Source organism: Sturnus vulgaris, chromosome 8 (assembly GCF_052056855.1).
Source record: "Sturnus vulgaris isolate bStuVul1 chromosome 8, bStuVul1.hap1, whole genome shotgun sequence".
NCBI classification, from domain to species: Eukaryota; Metazoa; Chordata; class Aves; order Passeriformes; family Sturnidae; genus Sturnus; species Sturnus vulgaris.
The window spans coordinates 4,395,180-4,407,542 of NC_142250.1; the positions used below are offsets into that span (position 1 = coordinate 4,395,180).

General features: G+C 46.0%; 1 protein-coding gene across 2 annotated transcripts in view; it reads left to right on the plus strand.

Moving 5' to 3' along the window:
* Window positions 1–12,363, plus strand: part of PRKG1 (protein kinase cGMP-dependent 1) — a 361,647-nt gene that overhangs the window by 267,398 nt on the left and 81,886 nt on the right. For both annotated transcript variants that reach the window (XM_014882250.2, XM_014882251.2), the window contains exons 6-7: window positions 42–119; window positions 3,860–3,954. In XM_014882250.2, the coding sequence (XP_014737736.1) occupies window positions 42–119; window positions 3,860–3,954 (173 nt within the window). The remainder of the gene's footprint in view (window positions 1–41; window positions 120–3,859; window positions 3,955–12,363) is intronic.

The window sequence follows — 12,363 nt, forward strand, 5'->3', positions numbered from 1 at the left end:
TTGGATTTATCATCTTCATTTGGTTCTTTTCTGTCTTGCAGACTCACTACGAGAGTGGAGAGTACATCATCCGCCAAGGAGCTCGAGGAGACACCTTCTTTATAATCAGCAAAGGAAAGGTCAGTTCACACCTTCCCAGGGCAAAGGGCTCCCAAAATGTGACTCCAGCTTCTCTTTCTGCTCTGCTGAGGCACAAATGTGTCAGTGCTCGACATTTAATGGAACTCCTTGGCTGGGTCAGGAAGGAAGAGTGGCTTGAAGGGCTGAAAATTAAATCCCCTGCTGGTTTGCACATGTGCTTCAATCAAACACTTTGGGGTGGAAACTGTTGTTGAGTCTCTGGGTAAATGACCACAAAACTCAATTTCTTTGAAATAAATCCTACAATACTTCATGATTTCTTTGCTAAACATCCCCCTTCCAAGGCTGACTTCCAGGCTTCATTCCCATGGCTCTCTCTTCCGTGCTTCTCCAACTAATAGAAAGGCAGGGATGTCTGAGCTCTCTCTATGGGGGGAAAAAAAGGTCTAAGTTTCTCTTCCACTGCTCACAGGGAAAATATTTTTGACCTCTTTTCCTATAAAATGCTGATGGGATTTTATAGATCAAGTTTTTTCCTTCTATTCAACAATTATTTATAATTTTTTTAGCCTGCCTAATACACTTGAGAAACATTTGGCTTCTTTCCATATAGCAGGATGGAGATTTTGGAGGGAATACACAGTGATTTCCAGCTGCCAACTCATTTTCCACCATCATCTTCCACTTTCTGGGAGCTGGCCTTCATTGCAAGGCAAAAAATGGTGGTTTTCAGATCGATAAGATTGTCATGGAGAAGATTTTGAAATGAAGTTAATCATAGCCTGCAGAAATCCTAGTTTGTTGGTTTGATGCCCTTTCACCTCCCTTCTCTCTGAAATAATATTCCCTCTTTTCCCAGAGTATGGACAATCATGAGCCAAGCTTGAAATCCCTTTTCTTTTGCCATTTTTTCATGGGCAAAAATATTGGGATGGTGTATCTCCCTCCCACACCGAGTGTTTGGTGCCATGTTGGCCACTGATGCTTTTGCCTCACTTGGTCAGATGGATCCCATCCCTTCCCAGCAGCACAGAATCCTGGAATGGCCTGGGTGGAAGGGACCTTAAAGCTCATCTAGTGCCACCTCCTGCCATGGGCAGGGACACCTTCCACTATCCCAGGTTGCTTCAAGCCCCATCCGACCTGGCCTTGGATAGTTCCAGGGATCTAGGGGCAGCCTCCCCACCCTCCAAGGGAACAATTCCTTCCCAATATGCCATCCATCCCTACCCTCTGGCAGTGGGAAGCCATTCCCTGTGTGCTGTCCCTCCAGAACCTTGTCCCTAGTCCCTCTCTGCTCTCCTGAAGCCCCTTTAGGCTCTGGAAGGGGCTCTGAGCTCTCCCTGGATCCTTCTCATCTCCAGGTGCACACCCTCACCTCTCCCAGCCTGGCTCCAGAGGGGCTCCAGAACTGGGAACAACTCCATGGCTCCTCTGGACTCATTCCATCATGTTGTCAATCTACAAAGAAATGTAAAAACCAAATCCCAGTTGTTGGCTAGCAGCTCTTAACCTTCACCCAGAGGATGGAGAAGACCTCCCATGGCCTTGGCCATTGCTCCAGAGCCCTGGACTCCTCCTGGAGCAGATCCTTGGCTTTGTCCCTGGCCTGTGCTTCTTTATCTTGCTGTGACAGCTGCTGGCCAGAAAAAGGGAACTAAAATAAAACAAGGCATGAGGACTTGCTAAAAAATTCCCAGACTCTCAGCTGGAGCCTGATGGCTTGACAGAAATTCCCACCTGGATAGTTAAATCCTGCGTTTTTCTCTTCCAAGCTTACTGCTTTGGAAAAGAGACACCAGTGGCTGATGAATGGATGGAGCTGGAGAGAGTTTAATTTTAATGCCTGGTTAGGATGGATGTAATAATTAATCCATGGTAAGGATACAGCCTGGGATAGAGCCTCAGCGGTGAAACATGGAATAAACGACAATAAAATACAGGATTTTTGAGTCGGTGTGTGCTGCCTGGCACCTGCTGAAGCTGGAGTACATCATCTCCCATGTCCTGTGGTAAAACTTGACCCAGGCAGCTCAGTAAGCCAGGAGAATGCTGGCAGCAGCTCCTGTTCCTGGGAGCACACCTGCAGTGTCTGCAGTCAGCATGAGCAGGATCAGAGAGAGCTCCTTAGGGAATGCTTGCCTTGCCCGTCACGTCACCGTGTCTGGAATGACACAGAATCATGGAATTCTTTGGACTGAAAGGACCTTAAAGCCCACCCAGTGCCACCCCCTGCCATGGGCAGGGACACCTTCCACTATCCCAGGCTGCTCCAAGCCCTGTCCAACCTGGCCTTGGACACTTCCAGGGATCCAGGAGCAGCTACAGCTGCACTGAGCACCCTGTGCCAGGGCCTGCCCACCCTCCCAGGGAAGGAACCATTCCTTCCCAAATATCCCATCTATCCCTGCCCTCTGGCAGTGGGAAGCCATTCCCTGTGTCCTGGCACTCCATCCTTTGTCCCAAGTCCCTCTCCAGGTCTCTTGTAGCTTTAGGCCTTGGAATTCTGCTCTGAGGTCTCCCCAGAGCCTTTTCTTCTTCAGGCTGAAGTGAGCAGAGATTTTTTTTTTCATTTCTGAACCCATCAGTCTTCTCAGAAATACTGAGAAAACTTCTGCTCTGTTTTCTTCCAGCTTACCCTCCATTGATAATTCTTTTAGGACCAAATTCCTTTTCCCTTTCTTCCTTGTCAGCTCCATCCACCCCACTTGACCCCACTCCTGAGCTCCGTTAGTGTATTTATTTTACCTTGTTTCCTCAAGTCCTACCAAACAGAAATCAAAATGATTTCCATACATTCTGTGTGCAGGAGTCTGTGGAATAATAATGGATGGAAATGGCTCATTCCCTTCTGCTTAGGAAGTGCTGCAGCTCTATCCCTTGCCTTTATCCAGAGGCAGCATGGGCCTTGCTGTGCCATTTTCCACCCTTTTCTCTTTGAAATCCACAATGTGGCACCAGTTTAATGCAGGTTCCACCCTGGAGGCTGGCTCAGAGCTTTGAACCTTGTAGAAGTCACACTATCCTAATCCCTGAACACTCTTTACCTGGGATCAGTGGAAGTCATGGAAAAAGGGCTGAAATCTGCATTGAAGATCCCTCTGTTTGTCCAGGGGTATTCCTGCCTCATCCATTCCAAATTCCCTGCCCTTCCATGGGTCAGTGCAGGTGTTCAGCACTGTGTGCTGGTCATTAACCTCATCCCACCTTTTGGCTTTGGGAATTTCCACGTGCAAAAGCTGTGGTAGAAAAGATGGAAAGATTTGATTTCTGCTCCAGCTGGAGTTGTCCCCTTCCTGAACTGGGGAGACAGCAGAGCCACACTTCATCCTGCAATGCCCCAGACTGGTTCACTTCAGTTGTGTCCAAATGGTGGTGGTTTGTGTTATTCCTGTCCCTTCAGGGAACTTGGGGATGCTGGGAATCATGTGGAACAAAGCTAACGGAAGCTTAGGCTGTGTGTCTGATAGATGCACAGCAAATCTTTGGAATTTCATTCTCCTGTGACTGTGCTTGTGCAGCCAACTCTACAGTTAGAAAAATCCAAAAATCCAAAGCTGTGTGTTTTTGCAGGAGAAGTAGGAAAAATCACCTCTCATTTCTTGGGTGGTTGGTTGGTGATGCCAAGAGAAGAGTGCAGGACTCTGGGGAATTACATGGTTCCCAGAGGAGCCTTTCCTGAGAGATCCAGGAGGTGACAAATTCCCCTCTGAACAAAGAGGTTTGAGTTGTTAATGAAAAGCTCCCTGAATCCCGTGGGATTTTGGCTTTTCCACAGGTGAACGTTACCCGGGAGGACTCTCCCAGTGAAGATCCCGTCTTTCTCCGCACTCTAGGAAAGGGGGATTGGTTTGGAGAAAAAGCCCTCCAAGGGTAAGTGCTCCTTATGAAGTTGTTCTTGAATTTTGATATTTTCTCCAGGATTTTTGCAGCTTTCAGGTGGTTCTGGCCATTTGGGAAGAGACTAGAAGTGGATTTATTCTTTTGGAGTCACTGGATTTGTTGTAGAAGGAGGTCCCACGTCAGTGGGAAATGGGCCTAGCACTTGAGCAGCCAAATGTAGACCTTCTCCTGCTTGTGGACACCAAAAATTAGTTTATCTTTGTGCTTCCTGCCCCAAACATCCATTGAAAGCTCAAAGACTTTGATTTTTGCAACTCTGGAGGTACTATTCCTTTATGGAAAAGGATAATCGTGGTCATTTTGGTGGGATGGATGGCTGAAAGCAGGGCAGTTTGGGGGGTTTAAATTGCTGTGCTGTATTTATATGCGATTTTGGAGGTGGAAATCGGATGTGAGCGAGCACTTTTGTGTAAACATTTTCCTTTGGGGATGAGCCAAAAGGAGAGAGGCTGCAAATCCATATTCAACAGGTGTTTATTATAAAAATAGGCTTCATTAAGGCAGGAATTTGGGACACTCATTCATCTTCATGGACAAACATTTTTTCCTAGGGGTTTATCTGAGTGCCAGAGCTCTTGGGGTTTTTTTTGGGATGCTGTGGTAACATGGTCAATCCCTCCTCTACCACCCTTCTCCCAAATAAAAGGTGGCAGAATATTTGGAGGCCGAATTTCCTGGCACATCTCGGCAGCCACAGATGTATCGAGTGCAGAACTCAAGATTGTGAATCTCAACCTTAATTACAAAATATTGTGGTTATTGAAGAAATATCCTGATTTTGATTCCATCCCTGCACAGCCTTGGTGACACAGAGCATCCTCATGGTGGGAATTCCTTGGCATTTCAAATACAGTAGCTTGAGATTGGTTAATTTGCAATACTTGGCTGCATATATTTGAATATTCAATATAGAAATGGAATCTTAATGATTGACATGGCGTTCTCAGCATGTAAGGAAAGCACAATCCTGCCATCCCTGGAAGTGTCCAAAGCCAGGCTGGACAGGGCTTGGAGCAGCCTGGGACAGTAGAAGGTGTCCCTGCCCATGGCAGGGAGTGGCACTGGATGGGCTTTAAAGTCTCTTCCAGCTCAAACCATTCTGTGATAATTTTTTTTGCTAAAGGGGTGAATTCCTCCAGAACCATTCCTCCAGTTTGCTGATAATCACAGGAGTCTTACAGGGAGATTTAAATGGAATAATGTGAAAATATTGTAATGTAAACATTTGGTAGCTCGATTAATTGTTAATTAATGAGTTTCTGTCAGGATTGTGTGAGACATCCCTGTTCGGCCACTTGAGAAATCTTTAGGATGATTCCACTGCTGTAAAATACAGCTATGGTTGAGAACTTGAGATGAAATGAAAATTTTACTCTATTTTCATTCATTTTTTATCTTTGATTAATTTTTTAAAACTTTACCAGGGCCTTAGCAATACTTGGAATTCCAGAATGGTTTGAGTTGGAATGGACCTTACAGACCAAGGTATACTTTATTAAAGCCTAGTATTTCTTGTGTGTAGAATAAAACAACAGCTACAAATAATTTCTTTATTAGGATAGAAAATAATGCAGAAATGCAGCCCAGCAGGAGCTGGAATAACAAATCCCTCCCAGCAATATGTCCCTGACAGAGCCATCAGGGGCTGATGTGCATTATCCCATTTTCCACGTTCACAGCAGATGGCACCCATTAGTTCCCAGTATCCCATTGCACACCAACAGAACAAGTCATGAAATGATGATCCACATCCTCTCCCAGGCCCCCTTGTACCTTTCTGGCTCATGGGAGGCAGCAGATGGAAAATTTGCAGTCTAGCACAACATAATTTAGGGTGCTCCACAATCAGGTGTTGTTTTCTTCATTGGAAAGAAAATATATCATAGGTTTGGTTACAATAATTTTTTCTATCAGCAGGGAAATAAAGTTCCTTCAAGTCAGCACAGGAAGATAACTCAATGCATCTCAGGTGCTAAACTCAGTAATAAGCCAATGTGAATAACTCAGTGTGGCTCAGGTACTAAAACTGCCTGATAAATTAGGAGGTGCTGCCTTGCTGGCCTCACACAGCTGAATCTTGCTTCAGAACATCTGGAGCACACCACAGCCCCTTCCAGAGGGATGTTTTGGGAACAGCCATTTATCCCACTGGATGGAAAACCTGGTTTAAGCCTGTGGCAGGGAGTCTTGAGACAGAAAATGATGAGGGATGAAAAGAGGACAGAGAGCAAATCTTTAGGAAAATGAGGGTTCTGAGCACCCTGGGATAGTGGAAGATGTCCCTGCTCAAGGCAAGGGGTGGAATGGGGTGAGCCTTAAGGTCCCTTCCAGCTCAAACCAGTCTGGGATTCCATGAATGCCTCCTGCCTGCCACATATTCCATCATATATTGGATTTACGCAGGGCTAGTGGTTTGAGTGATGTGGGGTTCATCTGGTTTTGGGATTCAGGAGGAGTTCTGGATCTGGAGCAGTGGCCCAGGCAGGGGGCAGATGTTTGGAGAGGTGATGATGGAGCAGGAGAGGGAGGAGTTTGATAGAAATATTCATAGTTTGGTTCATAGCGCTTTGACCAAACTGGCCAAGTCTTGAGGGCCAATTGGGGTTTTAAGGTGAGTGCTTTGCTTTTTAAAAAAGGAGTGCCTAAACACTCCTGGGCAATGGCAAAAGAGGAAGAATATGGATGAGTAGCCCAAGCTGAAGCTGAGTCAGGACCTCCATAACATATGTGTATCCAATGGATGTATTTATGTATAAATACATACGTGAGGGTGTATCCTACTGAGAAAAGCAATGGGAATGTGGAAGATTTAAATCTATAGGAATAGCACAAAGTTAAAACAAACATATTCCATGTTACAGCATGAAAAGAGCAGCTGGCTTTAAGGCTGTTTTATTGCATTTCTAGGAGGAGATTTTTTAATGCTATTTTATTCTGAAAACCACTGAGTTTGTTCATTGCCCATGTGGGCTGTCCTGGAAAATAAAAAAGGTATTTGCTTTGGGGGAAAGGACCTGGGGGACACCGAGCTGTCCCTGAGCCAGCGGAGTGTCCTGGGGCCAAGGAGGCCAATGGGATCCTGGGGGCAGCAGGAAGAGCATTGGCAGCAGGTCAGGGAGGGATCCTGCCCCTGTGGCCAGCCCTGCAGGCACCTCTGGAGTGCTGTGTCCAGCTCTGGATCCCCAGCACAGCAGGGCCAGGGAGCTCCTGGAGCGGGGCCAGCGGAGGCTGCGGCGCTGAGGAAGGGCCTGGTGCATCTCGGTGCCCAGGAAAGGCTGAGGGAGCTGGGGCTGTTCAGGCTGGAGAGGAGCCCCAGCTGAGAGGGGCCCTCAGCCCTGGGTGTCCCTGTGTGCAGGGAGGGCTCCGAGCAGGGCCCAGGCTCTGCTCCGGGGGCCCAGCAATGGCACCAGAGCCACGGGCAGGGACTGAGCCCAGCAATTCCCCCTGCACAGGAGGCACAACTTCTTCCCTGGCCACTGCCCAGCCCTGAACACATTGCCCACAGAGCCTCTGGGCTCTCCTCCCTGGGGCTGTTCCAGAGCTGTGTGCACACAATGCTGTGCCCTGTGCTCTGGGATGGCCCTGCTGGAGCAGGGAGGTGGCTCCAGGTGCCCTCTGAGCTCCCTTCAGCCTGAGCCAACCTGTGACTTGAATGAATTATTTTAAGGCATGGCATATGGAAAAGGTGTGGGAATTTGGGAAGCTGTCCCCCCACCACGGGCATGGCAGGTGAGGTCAAATGGAACTGCTGCAGAAAGCTCCTGTTTGATACCGAGAGCCCCCAGGCAGAGTGCCCTTCCCTCCTCCTGCTGCTTTTTAAAGACTACAATAGACATTTTTTGATAGATTCTTTGCAAAATATGTTTGTGGAGTGTAGGGGGAGGAAGGAATTGTGGTCTTTGAGTTTTGCAGGAGATGCTGTGCCCTGGTGACCCCAGCAGTGATAACTGAGCTGTTGGAACCGATTTGTATCTGGTTTTTTTTACATTCTCGATGATCTGAAAATGAGAATGGTGGTAGCTGTTCCTCATGGGACAACACATCTACTTTCAAGAAAATTTGTGCTATTTCCCATTTACATCTCCACCTCTGCTAGTTATTTTCCCTAAGTTACAGAAATTAGCTCTCCTCTACCTGCCCCAAATCCCTGGGGCATGATTTATGCCCTGATAATTTCCTGGAACAATAAAACAATATCCACGGGTATGGGTAGGAATATCAATGGGTCAATTTCTGTGCTGACCATTCTAGAAACCTGATACTGTATTTCCCACCTGGAATAGTGGGAGTTGCTTGGATGGATGTTGACATCAGTGACCAGAAAAGCATGGAATGCACATGGGAAATATCAAATCAGGAGTATTCCAATCAAGATTGCAGCTGGTGATATCAGAGCTCTCTTTATTCAGAAATTAATGTCAGAGGTTGAATTTAATGCCAAAAGCTTTTTAAAAGGCTGAGAACATCAGTAAAAGTAGGACTTTGTTACCTTTTTTTACAGAGGGTTTTTTCTTGAGTCAGACTCCAAAATTAATTGTTTTTTTTTATTAACTCTCCAAGAGGTGCTGCGATCACCCCACTCCTTCTCCTCTGCTCCCTGCTCTAATTCCCACTTTCCTTCTGTGTCCTTCAGTGATGCCACTGCTGGACTGACCTGACCTTTCCATTTCTCCTTTTCCCAGGGAATAACTGAAAAACTCGGGGTTTCTTTAAAAACTTCATAACCCAAACCTGGAAGTCTTTGGGACGCTCCATCTTGATGCCCTGCTCTCTCCTTTTTTGTCCTCTTCAGCTTTTTTCACATTTCTTGGCTGTCCTGGAAAGGAGCCCTTTTCCCTTTCTGCTTTTCCTTTTTCCCTTTTCCTTTTTCCCTTTTCCTTTTCCCCTTTTCTCTTTTCCCTTTTTCCCCTTTTCCTTTTTCCTATTCTCTTTTTCCTTTTTCCTTTTCCCTATTCTCTTTTCCCTTTTCATTTCTCCTTTTCCTCTGAAGCTTTTATGGGCTGAATCCTTTTCCAATGTCCTTGAACTGAACTTCCCATGAATAATGAGGGTTATATTCCATTTTCATGGGACACCTTCTTTGCCGTCCCCTGCTCCCAATAAAACCTTCCCATCTGCTGTCCTATGAACCTCGTTGTCCTGAATTTTCCAGGGAAAAGGGAGTGGAATGGAGGATTGGAAATATTTGTCACTCTGGGACACAGAGGCAGGCACATAAGTGTAGGCATGGCAGGAATTTCATCTCAGGGTAACATTTCCAGACAGATATATATGAACAAAAGATATATTTATTCTATGGGATAAGAATAGGAAAATACCATTGTAATTCCTATTTCTTCAGGGAGACCCACAGCTATGTCTGTTGCAATCCATGTGTTTTTGAGAAAATGCATCCAACGACCAAAAAGTGCTGGGAAAGGGCTTGAGAAGCAGCAAAATTCTGGTGTAGTTCAGCAGATGGAATTTGTGATGGGAAAGGCTGGAAAAATGGGCTGGGGTAGAAGGATAATGAGGGAAGGTTCCCTCATGAGGTGATTCCTCTTAGCATGAAGCCATTCCTTGGTCACAGTGCTAAGACAGTCCCTATTCCCATTGCAGCCCAGTTTGGAAGAATGGAAAAGGGAATTAAAAGCAGTCATGGGGTATGAATACAGTCCAGGATAATGCAGGATAGTGCAGTTTTCCAGCCAGGAGCTCCATGGAGGTGAAGATGTACCCATATGTAGAGGCCACCATAAAATGGAAGCACTGCTTCAAGTGTTGATGTGCAGGAAAATGAATAAAAATAAACCCAAAGAACTGACTAAACCCAACTTTCCAAGTCTGGCAAGCTGGGAAGCATTTTTGCCACCCCTGTTGCTAAATAATAGGGGTTTTTCACATAAATCCAGGGTGTTTTTCCCCTATTTCCCAACCCCTGTGCTCAGTGTGTATCCCATGGACCATGGATCCAACACACGGTCTCCAAGGACCAGCTGGAATTTTTGTCATCCATTATCTCAGATACTTTTTACACTTCTTGAAAGCACTGGACGATTTCAGAAGATCTTCCAGCCTTTATTTCCCTTCCCTGCTGGGGAGATGGGAGCCCTGATGGATTTATATCCATCACCCTGAGGCACAGGAAGCTTTTCCAGGCTTTGGGAAAGGTGTTGGCAATTCCCTGAGACAAAACCCTCCCAGAGGCTTTGGAGGGCAAGAGCTCCAAAGATGGGACAGCTGCAAGTGGGGAGGTAAAGTGACACCAGGATGGTGTCACCATCTGCTCCCCTCAGGCTGGATCTGCTCTTGCAGGGATGGCTTGGAGAGGTGGCAGCTGGGCCTCGGAGCAGATTGATGTCCTGAGGGCAGAAATTCAATTAAATGGTGGAAAACGTGACCCTGCCCTTTCCAGGCTGCTGTTGCTGTGGCCTGGCCTCAACGCCCTTGGCTCCAGCACAGATGGAGGGGGTTTATGATTACAAAATTGTGGAATTTCCATCAGGCCCACTGTGGTTTGTTTAATTCCAATATTACAAGCATGATGGATTTGCTTCCCTTTCTCCAAGTCAGGCCCTTCTCCCAGGCACCAAGCAAGAGAAGAGGAAATAGCCAGGGGAGGTTCAGACTGAACATCAGGAAGAATTTATTCACCAGAAGGCTTGTAAAGGGTTGGAGTGCCCAGGGAAGTGGTAGAATCCCCAAAAATCATAATCCTGGCATGGCCTGGAAGTGTCCAAGGCTTGGAGCACTCTGGGATAGCGGAAGGTGTCCCTGCACGTGTCAGAAGGTTGGAACAAGATGAGCTTTAAGGTCCCAGTCCAAACCATTCAGGAATTCTGTGCTGGTTTCCATGATTCTGGACCTCCCCTCTCTGCCCTTTTTTTGCCAATATGTGAGGGAATGAGCTGAGCAACATGGGATAGCTCTCATAGCATCCTGTTTGGGAGCACTGCACTAGCACTCCTGAGGAACAGTTTATTTTCTGTTTTTCCAGCAGGAATGAATTGATATTATTGGCTCTTCCTGCCTAAAATCACAACACATAATGGATTCTATCAAAGCTCCATCTAATGTGGCATTTCCAGCACCCAGAATTAATTGCTGACCAACATCCTGAACCAGAGATGCAGCTTTGATCATTTATGATCCTTGCTGGGTTGAATATCCTCAGGCAGTTTTAAAATCTTCCTTCTCCTCCTGCACACTTTAAAGTGTGGCACTAATAGCCACAGAAGTTTGGGGCTTTTAATGATGCTTGTTTGGGATTTTTTTTTTTTTTTTGATGAGCCATCTGCTGCTTGAGGCGATTCCTCCAAGGTGTCAGATGTGCAGTTGACTTGTTGATTTTTAGGGTCTGTTGTCTGAGATTATACATGTGGCAACAAGCTGGGTGAAGCCAATTTTCCTCTACTGTCTTTACATTTTCTGGCACATTTAGTGACTTGTGAAGATTTCTGGAAGGTGTCCCTGCCCATGGCGAGGCAGCTGGAAGTACAGGATCTGTAAAATCCCCCAAATCAAATCATTCTGGGATCTTCTGAACTCAGCCCTACTTTTTCATTATAAGAACCACAATTATAGAAAAGAAAATTCCATGTCTTAAAACTATTGTAATATGTTTCTATATAAATATTACGTACATAAAATATCATATTTATATAAAGGTTTGGAGGTGGACCTCAGCACCTGCAGTGCAATTCTGTGTTCTGACAAACAGTTCAGTTTATAATCTCAAGGTTTTCCTAGTTTTTGTGCAATTTTAAAATTTTAAGCTGGTACCACCTTAGTCAGGCTGGTCAAATAGATCCTCATGGAAACACCTCAGGTGCAGAAATTCACCTCTTTTTTTTTCATTTGTTTTCTAAGAAAAACATATCTGAATCATGGGGTGGTTTGAGCGGGAAGGTACCTTAAAAGTTCAAAATTCCACCCCTGCCATGGGCAGGGACATCTTCCACTATCCCAAGTGGCTCCAAGCCCCATCCAGCCTGGCCTTGGACACTTCCAGGGATCCAGGGGCAGCCACAGCTTCTCTGGGCACCCTGTGCCAGGGCCCCACCACCATTCCAGGGAACAATTTCTTCCCAATATCTCACTTAAATTTCCCCTCTGTCAGTTTGAAGACATTCCCCCTTGTCCTGGCACTCCATCCTTTGTCACTCCATCCTTTGTCCAAAATGTCTCTTCATCTTCCCCGTTGTCCTCTTCAGGCACTGGAAGGACACAGTGAGGTCACTTCAAAGCTTCCCTTCTCAAGGTTGAACAATCCCAATTCTCTCAGCCTTTTAATATCTGTCTTTAAAATATTTTTATCAACCCAAAATCTCCCTCAGGGAAAAAGAGCCATTAGGAAATAAGATCCTTTCCAACCCAAACCTTTCTAGGAGTCTAAAAAAA